Here is a 26,656-nt window from a genome sequence, read left to right on the forward strand (position 1 = left end):
TGCATCTTAGGTATGCACTTCTATCAAACGGTATATTCACAGCATGAATCTTCATGTACTCTGATGATAACCTAATTTTCTTTACTTGCAGTATCTCTTCCTCCCACTACACATGCACACTTTGGACTCAACTGCTTTAAACCTCATCATGAATTAAGTATTGGAGTGTTGTGCTGATGTGTAGCCTGATGTCACACTGGGCCTGAAGGGGCCTGAAGAGCTGAGATAGAAGGCTGCAGAGTGAAAATACAAGTGAGCAAAGGAGAGCAAGTGCACTTCTCAGTTTTGTGATGACATTTCCCCCCCCCTTTTTAGTCTGTCTTTTGCCTCCCACATATATGCTGTCCTCCTTCGTTCACTGCCTGCCTCCCTGAAATTGAAATGCTAATAATCTCCTCTGTGCAAGAAATATTTTGACTCCCTTTCTTCTTTCTGTCTCTCCCTCTCCTTTGCTCACATTTGTCTGTCAGCCACAATTTCTCTGTTTTCCAGTAGCCTTTCTCTAGCCAATCCTTCGTTCCCTCAATTCATCAGTTCTGTCAGAGTTTCTCAGCTTTCCATCTGTCAGTCAATGTCAAAGTTTTGTTTGTCACATGCACATCAGTACAGTGGGAAATAAATACTTTCTTTGCAACTCTTAAATGGGCAAAGTAATACAAGAGAACTGATAATAATAATACTAATAAAAGTCAAATAAATAATCAGTAGCACAATAATAAACAATGTTCCATATATAGTTGATACATCAGTAATACAAAGGCAGTCAGAAAAGACAAACAAAATGTGCATTGTTTGTTCTCTGGTCTTGTTTCACTGTTTGCCCTCTCAAATGTGCTCAGCAACTGTTCCGCAAGACAGCGAATCATATCAAATTCCAGAAGTAAGCCGTTTAAGGTTTCCTACTTTCAGTCAGTACAACAGCCTGAAACAATGGGTTGAGTGTTATGTTGTTATCTCCAAGAAACATCTTAGCTATTGCAATACAAAAGGTAAGATGAAACAACTTTTTCAAAATTTCACCTACAAAGCATTTTGTTTATTTGCTTATTTGATTTACTTCTTTAAATGTTTTAATATTTCTGAAGATACAATCCAGAACATGATATTTTGATGTAATAACTGCTGTTAACAATCATAAGTTTAATTGCATAACATTGTTACAAAAATTGCCCCTGCACTACTGTCACCTTAATACTCATTTTTAAAATATATTGCACATTATTGCTATATTATATATAATTATATGTTATGCTAATTATAATACATGAATTTATTCTGTATCACAATTATTTAATTGTTGTATTTATTATTTATTTTTACTGTGGTATCTTTATGTTGTCATGGCTGCTGTTGTCACGACTGTGGTTGCCATGGGTTGCAGCAAAGCAACTACATCTCCTTTTTCATAAACTGTAAAGAGAGTATTGATGATGCAGACTGCTTGACCTGAAAAGCACTTTGAGGTGTTTTATTCACATAAGTCTCATAAGCAGGTCTTTGCATTTTATTTTTCACTTTGAGACTCAAATATGACAAGAATATTTAATACTGTATGAATTAGTAATAGTGGTGCCACATACTGTAAAGGTCTGTTTCAAAAGAGGGCTGTAGACATGTTTCATGAAATGTTTATTATGTGTCCCAGCACACTGATTTCAGGCAGGATTTCTTATCTACTTTTTCACTTTAAAAAATCCTTTAGAATTTTCGGCTAATTTGAGTGCTTGTAAAGTTGCTGTGAAACCTGTTTGACAGTAACATTGATAAAATGAGTGTCGCGAAATTAAAACTTTCACCTAAGAGAGGATCTTCTGATGAGTTTTCAAAACCTGTTTGTTTTGTGCTTTAATGTCATATTACACATTTCAGTTATATTAGAATTAAATGAATGTTTTTTTATTTGTCTTGATGCATAATATTAAATACAAATTAGTGCAATGAAGGCAATGAAGATCATTTTTCTAATGGCCTCAGTTTTATTCCATCTTTCTCTGTACCTCTCCTAACAGGTCCAAAATAGGCCTTGATACAAGCCTCCACAAATCAGCCTCTACAAATTCACTGCAAACATGTCTGCTGGATATCCAGTGAGCAACAAAACGTCCCCTAGCACATCTCCACAGCCCCCTCTAAGCCCAACGGCACAGTCAGACATAGAAGGTCATGAGGGCCCAAAGCCTACTCCTGTAGCCTCTTTGCTTTCCTTACCATGTTGGGCTACCCAGGCACTATGTGATTTAGCAAGATGTGAAACAGACCTCAGACAACTGAGGGAGCAACATGTGACTGAAGCGCAGACAGTAGGTCGAGTTGTGGAGCGTGCACTGCTTGGAGCACAAAGGGAGGAACGTCGTCTACTGGAAAGGGTAGAACAGGATCACCGGGACCTACAGGTCAGACTGGAACAGGTGCAGAGGGACAATGGAGCAGCCATAAGGGTTGGACAAAGATTGATTGACCAGCGATTATATAAAGTCATTAAACTTCGAGAGCTAATAAAGAAATGTGGTGGTGATGGTAATAAAGATCGAGAGTGGGATCTGAAGCGGGACCAGCTTCTTAAGGGTGTTGCAGAACTAGTCCAACCTTGGGAAGTCTCACTTACACTCAATCGTGTATCTTTTAAACCAAGTGCCCAACCAAATGCTGTAACTTTTGGTGAAATCAAAATACAAGACCACAATGTCCATTTTCCTGTTGGAGGCTGTGGGCAGCAGGGGCAAATGTGTTCCCTCCATGCCAATGAAGCACACGGTGTGGCTCATGTCAGTGGAGAGGGCCAGAGCACACCTGATGGAACAAGTCCTGGACAAAACCAAGTCCTATCTCCAGGGCCTAATCCAAGGCACTCATCCATTAGTAGTGGGAACTTGAGGGTTGTCCGGAAGCTCCGTTTGTCAGCCCGAAGTGATGAAGAATCAGGGGAAGAGGTGAAACGTCAGTCACCACAACTGCGTCACAGATCCCATAAACAAGTCCCATGTGAACGTGATTCATCACAGGAGGATGAGTGTGAATCTCCTTCATCTGAATGCAAAGGAGATGAGCTCTTTTTGGCTGTACCATCACTTAGTCATGGTGAGTCAGAGGCTGAGGATTTTGCCCGAATACAAAATGGACCAATCACACAGTTTGCTTCACAGAGAGCAAGAAGGCAACGAGAACTCTCTCCATCTCCAGAACAAAGTCATCAAGAACAAGGTGGCTGGTTCTTGCATCAGTTTGACCATAAATATCATACAAGAAGAACTGGATCTCCATCACCACAGAGCCCCAGAGAGATCATCTCTAATCAAGGCAGCAACAACCACTTCCTTCGTGGCAGGTCTTGTTCTCAATTAAGTGCATCCTCAGATGACCACCCACAAAACCGTGCACCATCTCCTGCAGACAGTGTAGATTCTGGGTACACTTTCATTGTCAGCTCCCCCAGAGATTTTACCAACTCCCTGCGTCCTACTGCTCGCCTCTCCAGATCGGCTGCTGACCTTTCCTACTGCAACAGACCCCTCAGTGAAACCAGTACACACCAATCAAGCATATGGAGTGTAACTAAGAGTCATATGTCCTCACTCTCAAGCCCCACCTTCCAAAAACGAAATGAGGTATCACGGACTAAATCCTGTCCCAGTCATGGTAACTTCTCTCAAAAGAACACCCAACAACATGCTTCTTGTTCCAGTAGAGTGTCTCGTTCACTCTCTATGTCTGTTATCGATAACTCATCTCAGAAAAGACTGAACCATTTTACATCAGGACAGCAGAATTCTCTAAATGAGAACAGATTGCGTGGAGAGAGGAGTGAGCCAGCACTTCTAGAGTTAGAGGAGGATGCTGAATCATTAGCACCAGAGCAGGTGCGTCTTGTCCGGCAGTTTGGTAAACAAGGCTCAGGACGTGCTGATTTCACTCTGCCGAGTGGTGTCCACGCAACACCGCAAGGTCAGCTGTTCCTTGTGGATTGTGGGAATGCTCGTGTCCAGGTAACTGATGCCCATGGCAATATCCTACAACAAGTGACTTCTCCAAGTAATGACTTGGGAGGCTCCTCACGACGTTGCCGCAATTACTTTGATGTGGCTGTTAATGCCAAGGGTCTGATTGCTCTAAGCTGTGCAGCTGAAAGGGCTCTCCTGATCCTTAGTCGGCATGGGCGTCTGCTACAAACATTTGGAGGGGGACCCTACATTGCAGGAGTACCTCGAGATGAATTGGAAGCGCCGAGGGGAGTGACAGTCACCCAAAGAGATGAATTCCTAGTTGCAGATATACGAAAGGGTACTCTTACAGCACTAAAACTTGAACCTAAAACCGGCTCCAGATTGGAACGCACTGTGGTGACCGGTTTCCACAGGCCTTACCTGGTTGCAGCATGCCTGCACTCTGGTCTGATCGCAGTGTCTGAGCGAGGCAGTGAAATGGGGCAGGAACCTTGTGTGAAGATTTTAGGACCTGGATGGGACACCCTACGAATCCTGGGTGTTTGTTCTAGCTTAGGGCCCATACTCTCCTGTCCTTGGGGCCTCTGCATTGATAAGGATGGGTCTGTTTTGGTGGCAGACTGGGGAGAAAAACATCGGGTGCTTCTATATCCTTCTGAAGGGGCAGGACAAGTTATTGTGTCTGATGGACTTAGCAGCCCTCGTGGACTGGCACTTTTACCTAATGATCTCCTAGTTGTGTCAGACAGCATGCACCACTGTATTAAGATGTATCAGTACAAATGAAGAGTTGCCACATAGCTCAAAATTTAAAAGAAAAGAAAAATGTCACATACACTCTTAAAAATAAAGGTGCTTCACGATGCCATAGAAGAACCATTTTTGGTTCCACAAAGAACCATTCGGTCAAAGGTTCTTTAAAGAACCTTTGACCGAATGGTTCTTTGTGGAACCAAAAATGGTTCTTCTATGGCATTGCTTGAAGAACCTTTTGAAGCACCTTTATTTTTAAGAGTGTAATGAGATGAATATTTAGCAATATATATTTAATTTACTATTTGCTGCCAGTGCAACATCATATTGCATGATGTATGGCAACGGTTGACAACCTGCAATAAGCAAGAAGAGTAGTAGAGATGAGTATTATATGTATTTAGTTGTTTATTAAAAAAAACATTGAAATCCCTCTAATATACATGCCAAATAACCGCTTAATGTAATCCTCAGTCACAGTCTTATAGTTACCCATCAGTATGCATACTTTTACTTGTGCAACCCACTGATAGCAACGTACAGACCAGTTTGGGATGTAATCCAAGTATTAGTACAAGTAATATTTTGTGGGATATTTTATTGGGGTGGAGGTGATATATGTAGGTGTGTGTGTGTGTGTGTATACATATAACGTCACAAAACACTTCACATAGTCACAAAAGAGTTTGGAAAAATTGTATTTACTTTTTCATAGACAAGTCCGACTGAATGCAGTATGTTGACTAACTTAGGGGTTTGTGTGTTGTGCTTTGAAATTTGTTTTGAATTCCTGGTGATTTTTTCTTTCTACTGCACTCTTTTGACTTACACTATATGCTATTGATACTGAAGAACCTTGCCAGCAGGAGGCAGTAATGATACATGAACATGTTAATGCATTTTTTTTAAAGGCTTTGGAAAGGAACTTTCATTAGTGAACTGAATGAAATTATTTTAAAAAAAAAAGCTCAAATAAATAAACATTCATAAAATCAGTGCATAGAATGGACAAGGCTCCTGCTCAATGAAAAAAATCTTCAAGGATGAGTTAATGCATATATATATATATATATATATATTACATTTTGTGCTTTCTAAAATATATACATTTATATGCGTGTAAATGTCTTTGTGTGTTCTTAAAATATAACATTAAAGAAGCTTCTCTATTTGAGCACTTCTGTTCACCATTAGTATACTTGGCCCTTGAATAGCAACAGGAATGTAACTACTGAATGTGAAATATTCTTGGTATGACAGTGAAATCTTAAAAAGTGAACCAGAACCACTGGAATCTCTTGAATAATTCTGGATTTTTTCCCCCTAGAATCCTCAGAGTTCTGTAATGACTCGTTGCATGAGTGAGTCTCTCAAAGCTCAGCAGGGAATGTTGACTAACAAACACACCCAGTCTGCTACTCCTTTTCAGTTTGAAGCTAGGCTAAACACATTCTCTTGGCTTGTTCACAAAAAAACAAAAACAGGATGGCTTAAATAACCTCATTTCACACAGTACAAAACTTGATAGAAATATGTTTCAAGCTTTGTGATATCCTTCCTCTGCCCTAAAAATGGTTTGTTATTCAACAGAAAGGTTTTCCTCTCCCTTGTTTACACTGTCAGAGGATGTGGTGTCTCCTTGTTGGTCAGGAAGTGCCTTGTCTTTGACTGTGGATGATTGAAGCCGGAATTAATTCAAATAAGGTTTTCATCACAAGTCGATAAATCTTTTTGCCTCATGTGCAATGAATGACCTTTAACAGTGGTTTGAAACACTTTTATAGCAGATAATCTGTTTATTTGTCAGGTCACAATAGTGTGCGATGTGGAATTGTGAGAAAACACAGGCAGATGAACTTCCCAGAAAGAAAAAAACCCCGTTCCACCTGTTCCATTCTAAAATTGTTTTAGGAAGCCTTTTATATTGAATATTTAACCATAAGCATTTTAATAGGTAACAATGATTACATTCCTGTAGCTAAAAATGCCAGTCATGGATTTAATTCACAGGGAATGAATTAATGAATTAAATGTATATTTTTAATACATCCTGAGTCACTTTGGATTTTTTTGTAAAGCTAGATTCAGTCTTAATAAATTCTGGTCTGCATTATTATGCCAACAGGAATAATAGAAAATGGTTTTAAGCTACCATTTGGTCTGAGAGGTCCCATGGTTGCAATGAAAAAGTATTCTGGTAAAGAATGATATTCAGAAAAGAATGTTAGATGGCTCTTAAGATTTTCAAATAAAAACATATCCTGCAGCGTCTACAAGAGAGAAAAAAATCCCACCTATAAAAGAACAAGTACAAGTTGTCCTTCATTATAGAGGAACGCCTGAGTTTGCAGTTTGTCTACAAAACCCAAAACCACATCATCCCAGATAGGGTAAACACTAGTTATGTCTTGAAAAAATTAAATGAAATAAAGAACACAGATAACCAAATTTCGAAATGAAAATGATATGCTTTAAAATGTCTCAAGAGAATTTTAAATAGATGATAATGACATAGTAAACTTTTTGATATTGCGTTTATGAGGTCTAGCTTGTAACAGTAAGTTTTGCCACAAGTCTCAGTATGTAGCTGCATATTTGAGATCCTCACACAACCTATAATAATGTGATTATAAATAAGTAATAATTATTAATGTGGAGCAGTTGTCTCTATTGTTTGTGTTGTGCATATCTTAAGAAAATGTAATTTTTTTCCCCTTGTAAGAATAAACATTTCCTTGTAGTGTTTGTTTGTCTGCAAGTTTCTTGAATAAGAGTGGCTAGTGTGGGTGTTTTGTGCTGTATCCTGGTTACTGTGTGTACTGTATATTACAATATGAACCGCATCTGCATCTGTGCCTGTATGTGCAACAGGCAAAATTCCAAAAGAGTGGCATTTTGCTTGTTGTTACACACACCGCCTCAAAGTTTGCTTGAGGGATTTATGGAAGTAGCAAGTAAACTTTAGAGGGGCAATAAAAAATACCTCTCACAGGGAGAAATGAGTGTGTGAGTGTGAGTGTGAGAGGGGGGAGTTAATGTAAACCATTACTAAAGATGTACACATAAGAAAAAGTTAAATGAAGAGTGTGCAACCTTTGTACATTTAGAGCATGGAAGAAATACATGCTACACTCAACTCAAAAGGATAGAAAACATTGGAATTCTTGGGCCCAAAGATTTAACTTAAATGGGTTAGCCCAAAAATGTCTAAAAAGAAAAAGAAAAGCAACCCTTTTTTTAAAATACATAATGGTGACTAAATATTTTGGGGTGAACTATATCTTGTTATTCTTGATTTCTGTGACATTGTAATATACCATGATAGCCTAACAAATGCTGGAAGTGTTTTAATGCACAAATGGCAAGTCCATAGAGGGTCAAGTAAATCATATGCAAACTAGCGCTTCCTGACTTATATGAGTACTATATACAGTAAATGTGAGGGATAGAGGTGCTAAATGATATGACGCATGCAAATCAAAAGGGATGCCAAGTTTGCTTCTTTCTTGTTTCAACACAAATTTTTACACAGACACACAAGATAATATACCGTTTTAATTAGTGCACCTTAATAAATTTTAACATACAAAACATTATAAATTAACTATGGTAAAGTATAAAAATCACATCACTGTCACCTTTCGCACCTCTTTTAAGGTTTTAATGACCGATGAGCATGTATAGGAGATCATGTCTTCCTCTCTAACTCCCTCTATCTACTTGTAGAACAGTAACTTCTCAATTTATTTTTCCCATCTCTTTCTGTAATTGGAATGAAGCTTTAAAATATTAATTTGCCCTCTTGATAGGTCAACTGGTTCACCGGTTGACAATCACAGAATGTATAATTTAAAAAAACTCAAGGTATAAGGAGTAGCAACTATGGACAAGTCTATATCCTGAAACAAATAGCATGTCAAATGAAGTACATCTTTAAAAGATAAACATTGCTGATGACTTCCACAAGTCATTAACACATATCTGGCAAATAAAGCCAGTAAGTGACAGTCTGGGTGTAAATCAAAGAGTCTGAACAATGTACAGCAGATCACCCAAAAATACTATTTTTAATGTAGATAGATGCACTCCAGTTTCAATAGAATTCTTAATGTACACAGCTTGAGCCTTTGAACTCAGGTTCCTCTAGACTCCCTATGTCTTTCCCTCTTCTTTTGTGCTTTGGGGTCATTGGGTTAGAGAGGTGGAGGTCTGTGTTATGACGCTCTCATTTGCCATCCTCCTCTACTCTCAACACCTTCCACACACAGTGCAGTGATTACCCACACAACCCTCACCTCCTTGAACTCCTAAATGTCCAGGTTTGCCTACAACAGACAAAGCTGTCATTAGAATTCCAGACATTCCAAGTCACAATCATAAAGACTGCAGCTGAAAGCAGTGTGGTTCACTTCCATCTGGCATATCTAACAACTGCCTGATAAGACATGTATTATGGACATTCAAATAAATAAACCTGTCTTAAATCAATTAATACATTTTACATTTACAAGACAATTGACAAATTACAAGACAAATGTAATGTTCTATTTTTTGAGAAACTTAATGCCTCACCTCAGAGAGGGGTTTCCCGCTGGTAAAGTACTGCACTGGTAGGCCCTTCAAACTGCAGCTTAATTGCCTGTTTGAGATTCAACTGGGGGTCAGTAGTTGTCATGTTAAACACAGACTCATCATGTAAGGCACTATGTGGGGAAACAGATAAAAGGTCAATGGTTGGAGACATGGATGTCTTTTGAATTCCACCCCAATCATCTTTTTGTGCATGTGATTGGAAGTGAAAATGAGGGTACCCCAAAGGGGGGCTTTCCCTAATTTTTGTTTGTCGAATTGGGCCCTCTTGGTTTGGCATCACCCCTAAGGAAGCCATAACAGAGTTCCACTTTATATCTACTCCTCCAGCTTGTTTGAAGTTCTTCTCCATCACATCTTCTATGATGTAAGGAGTTTTAGGTTTTAAGAGGTAGTTGCTATCCCCCGATGATCCAAGCCCTTTTAAGGGTTTGTCTGAGTCCAGCAGTTCAGTGAACGTACACTGTTCGTTTGTGGGACTGCTCTTGGGAACAGACTTTTGAGTGTGCCTAGAAGCTCTGCCCTGAAGACTGGCAGGATTGGAGCCAGGTAGAGGCAAGGTGGATGGCCGACTGCGGCAACGAGGAAGCGAATGTTGTTGTATCTGCTGGATGAAATTTAGGCTGTCAGCAGGCACGGTCTGAACTGTGGCCAGGGAGTGGCAGGTGGAGGAGGATGTCTGTGAGGCAGGCATGGAGTGGAAACGCTCTGCAGTGGAAGCTGTGGAACAGGAGGCAGAAACTGAGGTTGAAGATGGAGAAGATGTGGCTGGGACTCCATCAACACCCACTTCTCCTGAACTAATAGATGCTTGGGTCTTGACTATGGCTGAAAGGTAAGAATTGTTGTGAGCACCACTAGGTGTAAATGGTATGAGACCTGAGAAGCACTTTGCGCCATAGCTCTCCAGAAGTCGCACAATTGTGAAATGACCTTGTTTTCCTGCAACCTTAACTGGGCTGCGACCGTAACGGTCCACATGGTCTGGTTCTGCACCTTTCTCTAAAAGCATGGCCACAATTTCAATATGCCCCTCCTGAGCAGCAATACTAAGTGCTGTGGCACCCTGCTGTTTGCAAGCCAGGTCTACATTAAGACCTTTAGCCCTAAGGAGCAGCCTGCCAGCAGCTGCATGACCTCTCCATGCCACAGAGTGCAAAGGAGCCCGACCATCAAGATCTCTGGCATTTGGGTCAGATCCATATGTCAGCAACAGTTCAATACCTTCCAGGTCTCCTCGCCAAGCTGCTACATGGAGTGCAGTTCGCCCTTCTGCATCTTTTGACTCCAAAGGGACACCACCTTTTTCTATGAGCAGGGTGGCCATGTCTAAATGGCCCTCCAGGACCAGCAAATAAAGAAGGGGTCTTCCTTCAGCATCACGGACATCAGTGTCAGCCCCTCTACGCATCAATAACTCCACAATCTCCCGATGTCCCTGCAGAGCAGCCGCACTGAGTGCAGAGTGTCCATCATATGCACGATGATCGATGTGTGACTTACGGTCTAGAAGTAGCCTGACTGTACTGCAGTGCCCTTCTTGCGCTGCTAGAATTAGAGGGCTCCGACCCTCTACATCAAGCTCACCCACACATGCCATGCTACCTCGCTCGGTCAATATTGCACACACACCTTTGTGACCTTCACAAGCTGCAGCATGCAATGGAGTCCAGCCCAGGTCATCTTTGTGATTCTCATCCAAACCCCTGTCCAGCAGTGCTCTCACAACTTCAACACTACCCTTTGCTGCAGCCAAGCAGAGAGCAGTGCGCCCTTCTCCATCAATGCCATCTACTGCTGCCCCCCAAAACAGCAAATGGTTAACTGTGCCAGCATGCCCCATAGCTGCAGCCGCAAGAAGAGGAGTGATAGCAGATGGATGAGATCCAGAACTTTCATCTACATCAGCTCCAGCTTCCAGGAGGAGTTCAACTACTTCCTCATGCCCTTCATAAGAGGCTAGTAGTAAAGGTGTCATTCCATCTCGGTCCTTATGTTCTGGATCAGCACCTCGCTCCAACAGAAGGCTTACAACCTCTCCATGCCCTCGTCCTCCAGCTGCTGATGGCACACACAATGCAGCAACAGACAAAGCGGTACGTCCATCCCCATCTGCAAGATTCAAATCAGCTCCAGCATTCAAAAGGATCTCTACTGCCTCTTTGTGACCCATGTAGGCTGCAGCTATTAGTGGAGTACGTCCCTCACGGTCTGAGCGGTCTACTTCAGCATCATGATCAAGGAGGGTCAACAGAATTTCCTCATGTCCACCCCATGCTGCTGCTCGCAAGGCTGTCCGGCCATCTGAATCACAGCCATGAATCTCTGCTCCTGCTTCCAGAAGTAGACGCACAGCTTCCTTGTGGCCACCCCATGCAGCAAAGCGAAGAGCAGTCCATCCCTCACTGTCTACATGCTCCAGCAGGGCTTGTGCTGTGGGACTCTTGCTCCCCTGCTCCTGCACCCACTCCAGCAACAACTGCAGTACACCAACATGGCCTTGTCTGGCAGCAAGAGTCAATGCAGTCTGTCCCTGGTTGTCATTAAGTAAAGGGTCTGCTCCACGGCATAACAGCAATGCTGTTACATCTACAAGTCCAGCATGGGCTGCAGCTGCTAATAAAGTCCGTCCATCTGATGGGTCTGTACGGTTCACTCTGATTCCACTGTCTAGAAGTGCTCTCACAGAGTCTTCCCTCTGTAATGCTCGCTGAACTATCCTGCCTTCTCCTCCAACACAGTGAACCCCGACACTGGAGCTTTTGTCTGGGGAACAGCTCGCAGGGTAAATTCCACTTTTCATCAAGAGCTGTAGCACATCTTGCTGAACTAATACAGGTGTAGGACTGGAAGAACAGTCTTTTCTGGCACCATTAAGAGCTGGAACTCCAGTCCATAGCAACCACAGTGCCAGGAGGGCTGGCTCACCTTCATGGACTCCACTGTTGAGGAGGTGGTAGGCCAGCTGGCAAGTCTCCTCTGTACTCAAACTACTAGCTCGAAGAGAGAGGGACATGGCCAACGAAAGGTGACCATCCTTCACATAACACAGAAACTTCTGTGTGCAGTATTTAACATCAGTTAACCATTCTGCAAAGCTGCTATGAAAGAGGAGTTTACTGCCCTCAGGGCCATCTACAAACAGAGATGCCAGAGCCCCCATCTGTGCTTGGAAGTCTCCAATCCCAAGGTAGAAGTCACGGCTTCTGGCAATACTGTAGAGCTGCTCAGCTGTTAGTGGTTGTGGGGATGCCAAAAGGATATTCAGCAAAGGCCTAATATGGACAAACAGCCTTCGAGGAAAGAGTCGCTGACAAAGCCAAAGGTAGAGGCCATTCAGTGTGCCAGGAATGTCCCGAATTTCTCGAAGTCCTACTCGACCATGCGCAATACCATCTAGTACTCGCTCAAGAAACAAGAAACAGCCACCACTTTTGATGTGCAAAAGATTAAGCATTTCAGCCGTCTCTGGTGTAAGTTGTCTTCTCAAAGCCCCGTCCTGGTCAAGCCTCCGCAGGATATATTGCTGTACATCTCGTACAGTTGCAGGCTTTCTTAAGTCATCCAGACACAACCTCCTAAATCCTGCAGGGTAGAGAGGATAGATAAAATCAGAGTAGTATACACAACAAAATGAGATAAGACACAACAATTGTTAAAGCATCACAATGGGTTTTTAATAATAAGAAATTGCCTTATGCAACAAAAAGATGTGATTTAATTGTCTGTACAGAACTGCATGGGAATCTCATTATAGTATTTTCAGTGTCATATTTACAATATGTATAAGCTTCACACAACTGATTTGGTTACTTTTAATGTGCATTATGAACACAAAGTACTCTAGTTCATTGTACTTTTTTACATTTGTGTAATTCCAAACATGTTTTGTTACTACTACCGAAGTTACTATACAAATTAACAACAAAAACATTTGTCAGAATAATTTCAAAATGTTTTTAGCAAACTGTGCAGTTGTTTCTTTCCAGTCTTTTCATCTCATGGGCAGAGGTAAAACATGATGGTCCTTGAGGCTTTCTAAGCCAAAGTTAAGGACCTTGCATTCAAATGTGTTTATAAAGGCAGAAATATACGCACAACTAGTGCACAATAGATTGCAGTCTTTTAACACTATACTTCAGATGTCATCCATAAGAGCTAATGACTGCGAGGGACCTTCATCTCACAAGACCAAGTCATTTCATCTAGTAAAAAAACAAAACCCTACAAAGCCATAATATGTTGATATAAGGACAAAAAGCAAAGACAAAAAAGGAGTCATAAGCTGTATGTTTGGCAATACTGAATGTTCAGGTGGCCATACAAGTGTGGATAACATTATTCATTTGTTACTAAATGGGTTTCTAAACACAGAACATAAAGTCCCTGTACACAGTCTTAACTAAGATGAACATTGCACAACACTTCAAGAAACCAATAAAGCTAACCATCTCACATTTCTCTGTGCTTATGAAGTGATTTGTGAATCATCTGAGAGTGTACCTGAGAACATCTTGCAAATGGCTTTGTTCTGGCAGCGTGCAGAGCAGACCAGCAAGATCCAGGGGGGCAGGAGCTGTAGGTATTTGAGCAGGAGCTCTGCAATAGAAGAACTCTGAGTGGTTGCAGATCCTGATATTGAGCTTTCTCCAACTCCATTATCTCCACAATAGCCCGAGTCCAGTGAATCAACCACAATAAACACACTGTGAGCTGGTGGTGTAAAAGACAAGAGGGGCTCTAATACTGCCCTAAAGAAAAATGAGAAGGAGAAGGAGGTTAAAATAATTACACATAAATAAAGGCATACCCTAGTGACCACTGTTGTCTTAATTTCATCTTTAACCACACAGACATATGACTTTTAAATTGAGTCAATCTTACCAGCATGATGCTGGTACAAGATTCTTCTGTTTGATAGAAGAAACAGAAGAATGGAGGAAGGAGAAGGAGGGAAATATTTCTCTCAACAACAGCAAGCAAATTAGGAATTCAATAATTTTAAGAATTGGAAATAGGAAAGACATGTCATCACATATGAATGAAAGTCAGTTCAGAACTAAAACAGAGCTTATCTGAGAAGGAAACGAATGCAGAAATGCAGCATTGTTTTGTATAGCATGCAATTATGTGAGGGATTCATTTGGAATACAATATAACATCCTTTAAAAACCATCCAATGAACTCCCGGCTTTTTAAAGCGGTCTTATACTCCAACCTTTCTTTCTTTTGGCCATTTCTTCTGACTTGAGGTGTGGCTGCAGAGGCATCGTGACTCAGTGTTATGGAAGCTCAGTGATTTTCCTGTTGCTTACAGGGCATACCAGTAGACAGTGAGAAGGTGCTGCTTCCTTATCAGACTCACATTCACATATCTGTGTTTCTCTTATCACTGACACACTTCACTCACTGTATAATTGCCTTTTTAATCAAATACTTAAATGTGATATGATTTATGATAATACGCTTTCATCTATCCCAGCTTAATATGCAGGCAACTAAAAACAACTCATAGGTTGAATTCCCAAAACACTGAGGTGCTCTCTTAGTTTGAGCATCATGATACAGCCTAAAGTGTCCTGATACCTAAATCAATGGCAAGAGTTTGGAACAGTACTATCTGTTTGTATGTAGTAAATCGTAGGGGCAGTTCTGGCCTAATGGTCTCGGTACCAGCTGGGATTGTTGGTGGGTGGAGTGAATGACCAGCACACTCTTCCACCTTCAATACCACGACTGAGGTGAGCATGACACTGACTGAACCCCCAACTGCTCCCTGGATGCCACAGCAAAAATGGCTGCACACTGCTCCTATTTAAAGGGGTCCTATTATGCTTTTTCACTTTTTCAACTTTAGTTAGTCTGTAATGTTGCTGTTTGAGCATAAAAAAGTCTGCAAAGTTACAAAGCTCAAAGTCCACTTCAAAAGGAGATATTTTATTTAACAGAAATCACTTTTCAAAAACTACAATGCATATTTTTCGGGATTTGTGATATCAAAACTTAGAGTGGTTACAATCATCCAGGTTTAAATCGCGCTCAAATTGATTTGATTTTTACGCAATATTTACACTGAAGCTCGCAGGCGGCTATGGTAAGGGGCATAACGTTTCCCGACCAGGCGCAAAGTGGTGCCAATCACAACACACACTGGCCCAGCTAACCAATCACAACACATTTCGTATTTCAGAAGGCGGGCCTTCATTTGATACAGGAACTATTCGAGCTGTTCATGCCAGCCTGGGGAGGGAGGTGTTGTAATAATGTAAAATATGTGAAAAATAATGTGGTTTTCGAACAACCTAGTATGAGAGCCTGTTCTAGTACACCCCCAAAACAAAATCAAGACTTTGTAAAAGAGCATAATAGGACCCCTTTTAACTTTAAACACATTTAGACTATTATTTTCCAATACATTTAAAATATATTTATTATTTTCATAATCAATGACTAGAAGTCTGGTTTTAAATTACACATTTTTTTATATATATTCCACAATGCATAATCAAATATCTTACCCCCGTACCCGTTATTTTTTCTAATTTTCACAGATTTTTTCTTAAATGCTTAATTTGGCCCATGGACTTTTTAAAAACTATTTATTGATTTAATTTAATCGCATAGAGAAAATGAATTGAAAAAATACTTTACCTAATGGAAACATTGCATTCTATTTAGCTTAAATCTATCATAGCTTAAATTCTGATAATAATGAGTATCAACACTTGTATTCTTTAATAGTATAGCATTTTAAACAGCACACCTTATTTTGTCAATTTTGGTTAAACAGTTCAGAACTGAACTTCCTGTCTCATACTCCCGCCATAAAATCTATAATCATGCCATGTTTATCAGTTTCTTATCTCCAACACACGAGTTCACATAATTTGTTGAGCTAATGCCCTTTTAATATGCTCACAGATCACAGCTTGAGCCGAACAACCTAATAAATAAATAAATACTTCCTGACTCATTCTGTCCACAAAGACAAGCTATGGGCTTGTCTTGACCCCAAGAATGGTCATGCTAGTTAAAGCTGTCAAACAGAGAAGGGTTAAGAGATCAAACCTGAGAGAAGAGTTATGTCATGTGACACTTTTTACACTTCAGGAGTGGACAAAATGAAAGGTTTAAGGGTTTTGGTCATGGTCAAGCAGCTGAAGGTTACAGGATTTGTAACCAACCATTGATTCAGCTGGAGTCATATGCAAGTCCTCACTGCCAAAATCAGATGAAGTCCGAACTTAAACTGAAAATAGATTACAGTTGCTATAAGTACAATTCCATTTTGCTTGGCAAAACATTTAGTGATTTAGTCTACTTACAATACAATAATCTTAAAGGAATTTTCTGTTTAATACAACTATATCTCTATCTAACAAGTCATAATTATTTCCTTATGACAGAATTTTTTTTCCTGAAAAAAATCATCATTGCTTGTCTTTTAAAGGGGTCATATGATGCGATTTCAATTTTTCCTTTCTCTTTGGAGTGTTACAAGCTCTTGGTGCATAAAGAAGATCTGTAAAGTTGCAAACACTAAAGTCTCAAAACCAAAGAGATATTCTTTATAAAAGTTAAGAGTTAACCACACCTACCTAAAACGGCAAGTGGTGCCAATCACAACACACACTGGCCCAGCTAACCAATCACAACACATTTCGTATTTCAGAAGGCGGGCCTTCATTTGATACAGGAACTATTCGAGCTGTTCATGCCAGCCTGGGGAGGGAGGTGTTGTAATAATGTAAAATATGTGAAAAATAATGTGGTTTTCGAACAACCTAGTATGAGAGCCTGTTCTAGTACACCCCCAAAACAAAATCAAGACTTTGTAAAAGAGCATAATAGGACCCCTTTTAACTTTAAACACATTTAGACTATTATTTTCCAATACATTTAAAATATATTTATTATTTTCATAATCAATGACTAGAAGTCTGGTTTTAAATTACACATTTTTTTATATATATTCCACAATGCATAATCAAATATCTTACCCCCGTACCCGTTATTTTTTCTAATTTTCACAGATTTTTTCTTAAATGCTTAATTTGGCCCATGGACTTTTTAAAAACTATTTATTGATTTAATTTAATCGCATAGAGAAAATGAATTGAAAAAATACTTTACCTAATGGAAACATTGCATTCTATTTAGCTTAAATCTATCATAGCTTAAATTCTGATAATAATGAGTATCAACACTTGTATTCTTTAATAGTATAGCATTTTAAACAGCACACCTTATTTTGTCAATTTTGGTTAAACAGTTCAGAACTGAACTTCCTGTCTCATACTCCCGCCATAAAATCTATAATCATGCCATGTTTATCAGTTTCTTATCTCCAACACACGAGTTCACATAATTTGTTGAGCTAATGCCCTTTTAATATGCTCACAGATCACAGCTTGAGCCGAACAACCTAATAAATAAATAAATACTTCCTGACTCATTCTGTCCACAAAGACAAGCTATGGGCTTGTCTTGACCCCAAGAATGGTCATGCTAGTTAAAGCTGTCAAACAGAGAAGGGTTAAGAGATCAAACCTGAGAGAAGAGTTATGTCATGTGACACTTTTTACACTTCAGGAGTGGACAAAATGAAAGGTTTAAGGGTTTTGGTCATGGTCAAGCAGCTGAAGGTTACAGGATTTGTAACCAACCATTGATTCAGCTGGAGTCATATGCAAGTCCTCACTGCCAAAATCAGATGAAGTCCGAACTTAAACTGAAAATAGATTACAGTTGCTATAAGTACAATTCCATTTTGCTTGGCAAAACATTTAGTGATTTAGTCTACTTACAATACAATAATCTTAAAGGAATTTTCTGTTTAATACAACTATATCTCTATCTAACAAGTCATAATTATTTCCTTATGACAGAATTTTTTTTCCTGAAAAAAATCATCATTGCTTGTCTTTTAAAGGGGTCATATGATGCGATTTCAATTTTTCCTTTCTCTTTGGAGTGTTACAAGCTCTTGGTGCATAAAGAAGATCTGTAAAGTTGCAAACACTAAAGTCTCAAAACCAAAGAGATATTCTTTATAAAAGTTAAGAGTTAACCACACCTACCTAAAACGGCTCGTTCTAACACGCCTCCACATATCTACCTCACTATGTGGGAAGATTTGCATAACGCCGCCCAAATGTTCACGCAAAGAAAGAAGGTGTAACTTTTATTCTCACTGTAGTATTGTTGACGCTGCAGCCATGTCCTGAAGACGTTGTGTGCCTTGTTGTGAAAGCGAAACTACTTTGTTTGGCCTTCCAAAAGAGGATGATATCCACTTTGTCATACCTGGAGCTGATCTGTGCTGGTCGCTGAGGGAATACATCAACTTTCACCGTGGACGAAGCGGAATCCAGCCCGCCTCAGCTCACTCTATCTTGGCCTCAGCGCATACTTCCCCTCATGCTAGGCCACTGTGTTTTTCGTTGCCACTGATGATTCAAACGTGAGTTTTGGGCAGTAGAGTAGCACTTGTTGTTTGTCATTTCTCCGATCACAAATGCAGACAGAGTTTTATGTTTACGCGGCGCGATGCAAAACACCATCATGGTAACACATGATACTTAAATAATGCGTTAAACTTTCATTAAACAACAGAAGATTTAACATAAAGCCCAAATATACATAACTAATAACAAAAACTATTAAAAAAACATGAATTCTGGGAATATCAGTTTACAGTTTTTGACTGTAAATTATACATTGATTTGTTATTTTTACTTCTAAAAACGGTAAAATTAACAGTATTTTACTTTAAAATTACATGAAATGTCTGGTTAGATATTTTACAGTTTTTCCCTGTATATAGTACGGGAACATACTGTTAACCTATTAACAGTTTTTTCCCATAGCGTTTTTACAAAATTTTAATGTTAAAATTACACTTATTTTTTACAGTGCACCTCGCTTTTTCAGACCGATGAGCTTTGTAAAAATGTACGTGTTTCAAAAAGACGGGGCATAGAGGAGAAACAATAATGTACAGTATGTGGAAAATAATGTGTTTTTTTAACTTTAAACCGCATAAACACATTTCATTACACCAAATACACAAAATAATGTTCTTTTTAGCAGCATCATATGACCCCTTTAAACAGTGTTAATGATAGCTTATGTACATCAGAGAGCATGCTGAATACAGCAGTGACTGACGCTTGCATTTCACCCCTAAACTAGCCCTTCATATATTCTCTCACCAGGACCAGAGAAAAACATCACAACAGTTTGTCAGCATGTGTAAAGCAAATGTGAAATGTGGGCCTGTACGTCAGATCTGTAAGGGAAAACTGGAAGAACTAACGTAAGAGCAAACACTGAAAGAAGATAAAGAGAATAAAGAAAGTTGTCAGTATGGCGACTTCACCAAGGGACACAAACTAGTGGCACGATTCTCGGTCTTTACCACCTTATTTCCCCCGAAGGTTGTAAATAGCGTCATCCATCTGCAGTGAACGCTGGGCTATTGTGAGAACTGTGAATAGGCTTCATTATTGCGATGAGAGGAATAAATAAATAAATATATGTGGCAGAAAAGCAGAACAATAGCCCCTTTTCCTGCTTTTGACAAAGTCTTTCTGAGGGGTATCAGATGAAAATACGATGGAGGAGGAGAATATAGGGGGTGGGAGGGTTTAGTAGGAACCAATAAAAGAAACCTTGTTTAAGCAAGATGCCACTGAGTGCATTTAGATTCACAACAAACATAAAAAAATAATCAGCTTACTATGAATAACCAGAAAATGCAAGAAAGTGTGTTTACATGATTTTAAAATTATACGTTTTTTTCCCTCTGGCTTTCTTGTCCAAATATCACACACAGAAAGGCACTATTTAAAAAAAAAAAAAAAACTAAGAGAAAGTGCTGTGGATTATATTTAAAACAAGTGTCTTCTGCCATGACAATTAATCTGTTACACAAAACATCATGAATTTAAAGTATAATTGATTATTTGATCTTTAAAATTCCTTGTTAAATGCTAAAATGCTCTGGGAGCCTGACACTGTTAGACAAGAAATGCAACAAAATGTCTAAGTCATTTAAAGGCCCCACTGAAGTGTCATTTTCCTTGCACAAACAATGTGAAATACAGAGGGAGTGTGTAAGGTACACCAAAGGCCTAGCTGTGAAACATCTGGGATTTCTCACAGGAGTAATGCTTGGACAGCAAACATGAAATGCTTGGAGAACTAAAGGCTGACAGAAATTAGTTCAAAGGGATCTTGAACAGTGAGTGATTTGTTGCAGAGCAAAAGCAAGAGAAAAATCGGAGAAATTCAGAGAAAAGGAAAAAGTGGTTTTTAGAAGTACTGAAATTGTGAATTTTTAAGATATGAAAATCTATATTAAAAAGTTATATTTTGAACATTATATAAAAATGATTTTTAAAAAATGTAAAAAAAGACTAAATAGTTACTGAAAATTAAGAAGTAATATTATGGCAGTGTTGAATATATCATATATTGGTGTAAAATGTTTCTCATGGTATTCCATTGATACTAAAGGTTCTTGAAACAGTGTTGTTGTATTTACTCATTAATTGTTAGAATAATTTGTGTTAATTCATATACTTTTTCTACCGTTCAGAGGAAATATGCTGTCTAAAAAAAGTAAACTCTAAAACTCATTGCATTGCGATGTATGAACCGTGACATATCCACCAACCTTTTAAAAGTGACATCAGGTTCTCTTTGGCAGTGGAGGGGCTCCAGGACAGCAGCAATAGCAGCACTGCTTATCTGTTTCACATAGTCTGATCCTAAAAGTGCACTTTCCTTCAGCTGTTCAACCAGCCCCAGTACAAATCTCCACACTTCAATACTGCCTGCATCCTCTCGCTGGCAATAATGCCAGGCCAAACACCGTGATGCCAACCCCGCCGCCCTGCATGCTTCTGACTGGGGCCAAACCAGTTCTGTGAGGAGGGCCGTCTTACCCGTGCCCTGGCCCCCAGTCACTAGGACACCTGGAGAGACATGGGCCATTCCCTCCACGCTCTTTGTGGCGTCTCGTGCCTCTAGGTATCTTTGTAGTTTCTCGAGGGCCCATTCACGGCAGTTGAACCGCCGGCCCCGTAACAAGCTAGGTATCATGCTCCTCATCTGGCCCTCAGGAGATGAACAGGGACGGACCATGAGGGTGTACCCTCTTCCATAGTCCCTAATAGAACAAGCAAAGCAGGTGGCTCTTTGGATCTCTTTAAACAGCTTGCACTGCAGTTAACACAGAAAGGGATGTGGGGATCAGTTGGGCTGTGTGCAAATGATTGCTACTGAAAGGTTCCCGGAATGGAGAATCAGAGAGAGTGTCCTCAGATGACTGTTGGCTGCAGGTGTGTTTGTATTTTGCAATTCCGTAGGTCCAAGTCATGCTGCTAGTCAGAGGCCCTGTAAGACAAAACAAACAAAAAGTGTGAGGAGAAGGGTGTAATTCGGCCCATGTTTAAATACTTTCCCTAACCCAGTTTAATATGCAGATACAAGTCATAATCATAATAATACCTTTCATAAATAAAATGAAGCTCAAAGTGTTTCAGAGGTCAGCAAATTAAAAATACGGAATAATTCAAATAAAAAAAAGAAGTGAATCATTTACAAAGGAAAATACAAGGTTATACAAAAATGTATTGGTCGGCTAAACAGATTGTGCCACCCCAAATTATTGGTTGCGCCAATGTTGCTGTGTCTGACTGGTCAGGATACAGATAATGTTTTGTAGTACCACTGTGTTTACACTAATCACAGAGTTCAATTTGTGAGTGGCTTACTTTATGAATGATTTCTTGGTTTAGGCTACTGTAATGTAAATCTCATGCGATCTGGCAGTTCTGCGTTTAGCCATTATGCTCCAAAAACGTGGAACCTTTTACCGATTGAAAACAGTCATTATTTTCTCAATTCAGTTTGGTGATGCTAGCGGCACAGCAATTACACACTTCACCTTTAAATGAAAGCTTGGCATTTAACTCCATGAGATGCGAGAAGGAAAGGTTGAGAGAGAAACAGAAATAGAAAGAGGGGTAGAACGTATCTGTCCCCTGATTAATGCGAGAGGTCGGATATGCCAATGAGTCAAGGTGCTGACCCAACCCTCAACTTAAACTGTCCTAAGCAATAAAGAAATAAAGTTAAAGACAGTGAAAGAGAAAGAAAACACAAAATCTTACCTTTGAAATATGCGGTTTTATGTTTTCTCCATGGCAGTGTTCAGTCTCACCTCAAACGTATTACTCTCTCTTCACGTCTTTCTGTTGTTGCTCATTTCTTCCTCCTCACAGGTCTTATGGTTTTGCTGGCCAGACTGAAATCTACTCCTCCTTTCGCATATTCTCCACGGCTCCCAGCTGCTTACCGGTTTTTCTGGTCCTTTATCTCCTCCCCTCCTGCTCCTTAACCTGTCAGGGCATGAAGTGAAATAGCTGACTGCAAGAAAGAAAGAGAGAGAGAGAACATGAGTAAGGGAGGAGTTATGGTTTGGGGTCAAAGTTTAAACACAGATGCATGATGTCATATAGTGTTTCTCTTTCTTTCTTGCTTTCTTTGTCCATAGTACACATTCTCTTAAGAGAGCGAGAACTCATGGACAGAATCCAGATTGTTGCTCTAAATATACCTCACATGTTTGCAATTTATTAGAAGACATAAAACAAAACGTAACTGCCTTCAGTGAACAGCAACCTCATTACAACAAATACAGTGCTGACAGTATATTTTTTTACACATCTAAATCAACAACTAACTAATCAACAACATATGGTGGGGGGTGGGGTAGTGTAGTGGTTAAAGATACAGGCTGTCTGCCCAGAGGTCGCAGGATCAAATTGTTACGGATGATCCATGAATCCTCTAACCATTGCACCCTTGAGGGAAGTGATTGCTCCAGGGGGACTCTCCCAGTAATTACTGTACTGTGGGTTACTTTGGATAAATGAGTCAGATGAATAACAAGTAGTTAAGTAATATATGTGTGTTTCAACTATGTCAGCATGTGTGAGAGACACAGGGGTCAAAATATTTTTTCTTAATTGCCCTGAATATATTTGCTGGCTTTCTAGACTTCTGTTCTAAATATATATATAAAAAAAATCATTTTCAGTAATTTTATTTCCAAAAATAAAATGAATGAAAATGAAAATGCTAATGACAGATTAACATGAAAGATATTTATTCATAGATCACATCACAAATTTACCACCTTGTACGAAATAAAGATAAAGATGCCGTGTTTATCGGTTCTTATACAGATGCATTGCCAAGACAGCCAAACTGGATACTACTCACAAGGCTCATGATCTATCTATCTATCGCTGTTATTATCCCTCACCTGTCTATAATTACAGTTGTGACAAACGACACTCTTATGTTTTCCTGTGTTAGAATAAATGGGTAGTTTACATGAAAAGCCCAGAAGTGACAGCATTGTCCTGCAGTGTGTCATATAATACATGCAAAACTGTATCAACAGCAATGTATAATTCTTGTATACATACTATAATGCAATTTTCATAACCTCATATAAATCATGAAATATTCGTGCATTTCAATTTTTTAAAAAGTGAAAAAGGTGATTAAAATGTGAAAACTGACAAGGCAAGTTCAGGGTGAGGCAAGTTGTTACTATTTTATTGGGGCAAGTTGTCACACGTTTTAATATTACAGTATATACGTGTACACTTTATTATCCTCTTTACATTTTTGCTGTGTCAGGAATTGTTTCGTGTTTCATATATGCTTTGCTTTATATTATTTTCATATATGCATACAGTGGTGTGAAAAATTTCTTTTCTGATTTCTTATTTTTTTGCCTGTTTGTCACACTTTAATGTTTCAGATCATCAAACAAATTTAAATATTAGTAAAAGATAACACAAGTAAACACAACATGCAGTTTTTAAATGAAGGTTTTTATTATTAAGGGAAAACAAAATCCAAAACTACATGGCCCTGTGTGAAGAAGTGTTTGCCCCCCTGTTAAAACGGTGGTTTATCACACCTGAGTTCAATTTCTCTAGCCACACCCAGGCCTGATTACTGCCACACCTGTTTGCAATCAAGAAATCTCTTAAATAGGACCTGCCTGACAAAGTGAAGTAGACCAAAAGATCCTCAAAAGCTAGACATCATGCCGAGATCCAAAGAAATCTGTTTAACAGGATTTAGAAGAATTTAATTTTTTTTCTTTTCTATTATTATTATATAATTTATTATTAAATATTTTTTATGTATTTATTTAAAAAAAAAAAAAATTTTTTATTATTATTATTATTTTTTTTTTTGTTCTTCCTATTCCATCAATGGTCCACACTCCAGCCCAGTAGGTGGCGGGAATGCACCTATCGTTTGTTTGCCAACCACCATAAAACTCCAAAAGAAGAAGAAGAGATCCAAAGAAATTCAGGCCTCAGTTAAGGTCAGTGTTCATGACTCCACCATAACAAAGACTGGGCAAAAATGGTTTGCATGGCATCAAGCTGAAGTGAACTTGGGTTCTGCAGCAGGACAATGATCCAAAACACACCAACAAGTCCACCTCTGAATGGCTGAAGAAAATCAAAATGAAGACCTTGGAGTGGCCTAGTCAACGTCCTGACCTGAGCCCTATTGAGATGCTGTGGCATGACCTTAAAAAGGCGGTTCATGCTCGAAAACCCTCCAATGTGGCTGAATTACAACAATTCTGCATAGATGAGTGGACCAAAATTCCTCCACAGCGCTGTAATAGACTCATTGCAAGTTATCGCAAACGCTTGATTGCAGTTGTTGCTGCTAAGGGTGGCCCAACCAGTTATTAGGTTTAGGGGGCAAACACTTTTTCACACAGGGCCATGTAGTTTTGGATTTTGTTTTCCCTTAATAATAAAAACCTTCATTTAAAAACTGCATGTTGTGTTCACTTGTGTAATCTTTTACTAATATTTAAATTTGTTTGATGATCTGAAACATTAAAGTGTGACAAACATGCAAAAAAAATCAAGAAGGGGGCCTATACTTTTTCACACCACTGTATATATTTGGTTTGCATTAAAGAAAAAAAAAAAGGTTATAACATGCATTGCATTTATTATGCTACAGACTATTAATCATTTAGCAGAATCTTTTAATCAAAGTGACCGGTTCAGTCCCTCCTAGAGTAATTTGAGGTTATGCTTATTGAGCAAAAGGACACCTAGTTGACCTATACAGGTGAACCTATCACTAGCCATTATTAGGCTACAGTACACCAAGTCCAACTAAGTTCTGAGAGATAAATGACCCAGGAAGTCAACACAAGGACACAGCTGATCGCAATGAAAAGATTTAGAAACCTTACCAGTACACTCGGTTTCAAGTCTTCTGAATACTGTTTAATTGACCGGAACTGGAGACTCGGTGCCGCATCTTCATCATTCATTCACTACACTTGAACAGCAGGAACCCGAAGCCTTTGACGACACAACGGTACAATTAAAATAACCTGTTCGTTTCGTGTCAGCATGGCAACACGCGTGCCCACAGTATCACTCCACGGCACATCTGTGGTCGAATCCACGCACTCAGACGCGTTGGTTTTGTACAGTGTAAGGTAGATGATGTTTGGTTACATGAAGCGTGATGTTATTCTGCGTCGTGTTCGTCGATAATTCTTGTAGGTTTGCACAAACGCAAATCACTTAATGTCTGCAAAAATAATTGAGCAGATCACGCGCTGCTCCCACACACTATTGGAAGTCTGTGGCAGCTCTAAGTTTTCATGCATATTGATTGGTTTATTCACGATTGATTATTTGTCCATGAGGTGGCGTGATAGCGGAGAGATATGAGATAGCGGGTTGATGCAGTTATAATTCAAAATGGTAAACCTATTGGTAATATTTTTAAATATATGGGGGGGCGTTTGTGTGAGAAACATCTATTCATTCTCATATTCACAATTTCACAAATCGTGACATTTTTGCCTTTCTGTTGCCTGCTGAGAATGTTTAAGAACTGCTTGATGTTTTGACATTTTTGGCACAAGAGTATTCTTTACAATAAATAGCCTTTCCGGTTTCTGGGATGCACTGGAAATCCTCTGGTGTGATTTTGGCATTTGCAAGACAGGACCAGGAATTCAGAGAATACTGCTTGGAATAAACTCACAGCGTTTCCTGACTACAGTAACACACCAGCACCATTTCTTAAAGTTTTCTTCCTCTTTCATTTAGTTGGCAAATCTAAAATGTTTATACAGTTTTCAGTCACTAATGATCCTTCACTTTGATTATAATTATTATATTTTCAACATAGGCTACAGCAGATTCCCCTTTAATGCAGTAATTAACAAGAGCAAGGAAGCTATATATATATATATATATATATATATATATATATATATATAT

The 26,656-nt window shown here is 39.3% G+C and overlaps 2 protein-coding genes across 2 annotated transcripts; one reads left to right on the plus strand and one right to left on the minus strand.

Moving 5' to 3' along the window:
• Positions 1-1,937: 1,937 nt before the first annotated feature.
• LOC107595881 (uncharacterized) lies at positions 1,938-4,727 on the plus strand. Its single transcript, XM_016286466.1, has 2 exons — positions 1,938-1,943; positions 2,034-4,727. Exons 1-2 carry the CDS (start codon positions 1,938-1,940, stop codon positions 4,725-4,727), a joined length of 2,700 nt encoding a protein of 899 aa, XP_016141952.1.
• On the minus strand, positions 4,689-22,700 carry LOC107595839 (ankyrin repeat domain-containing protein 50-like). Its single transcript, XM_016286415.1, has 6 exons — positions 22,466-22,700; positions 20,965-21,686; positions 13,788-14,035; positions 9,267-12,869; positions 8,701-9,019; positions 4,689-4,699 (listed from the first exon to the last, which is right to left on the minus strand). Exons 2-4 carry the CDS (start codon positions 21,432-21,434, stop codon positions 9,268-9,270), a joined length of 4,320 nt encoding a protein of 1,439 aa, XP_016141901.1. The 5' UTR covers positions 21,435-21,686; positions 22,466-22,700; the 3' UTR covers positions 4,689-4,699; positions 8,701-9,019; position 9,267.
• Between the last annotated feature and the right edge of the window lie 3,956 nt (positions 22,701-26,656).

This window comes from Sinocyclocheilus grahami, unplaced genomic scaffold (genome assembly GCF_001515645.1).
Source record: "Sinocyclocheilus grahami isolate Dianchi unplaced genomic scaffold, SAMN03320097.WGS_v1.1 scaffold209.1, whole genome shotgun sequence".
Lineage (NCBI taxonomy): Eukaryota > Metazoa > Chordata > Actinopteri > Cypriniformes > Cyprinidae > Sinocyclocheilus > Sinocyclocheilus grahami.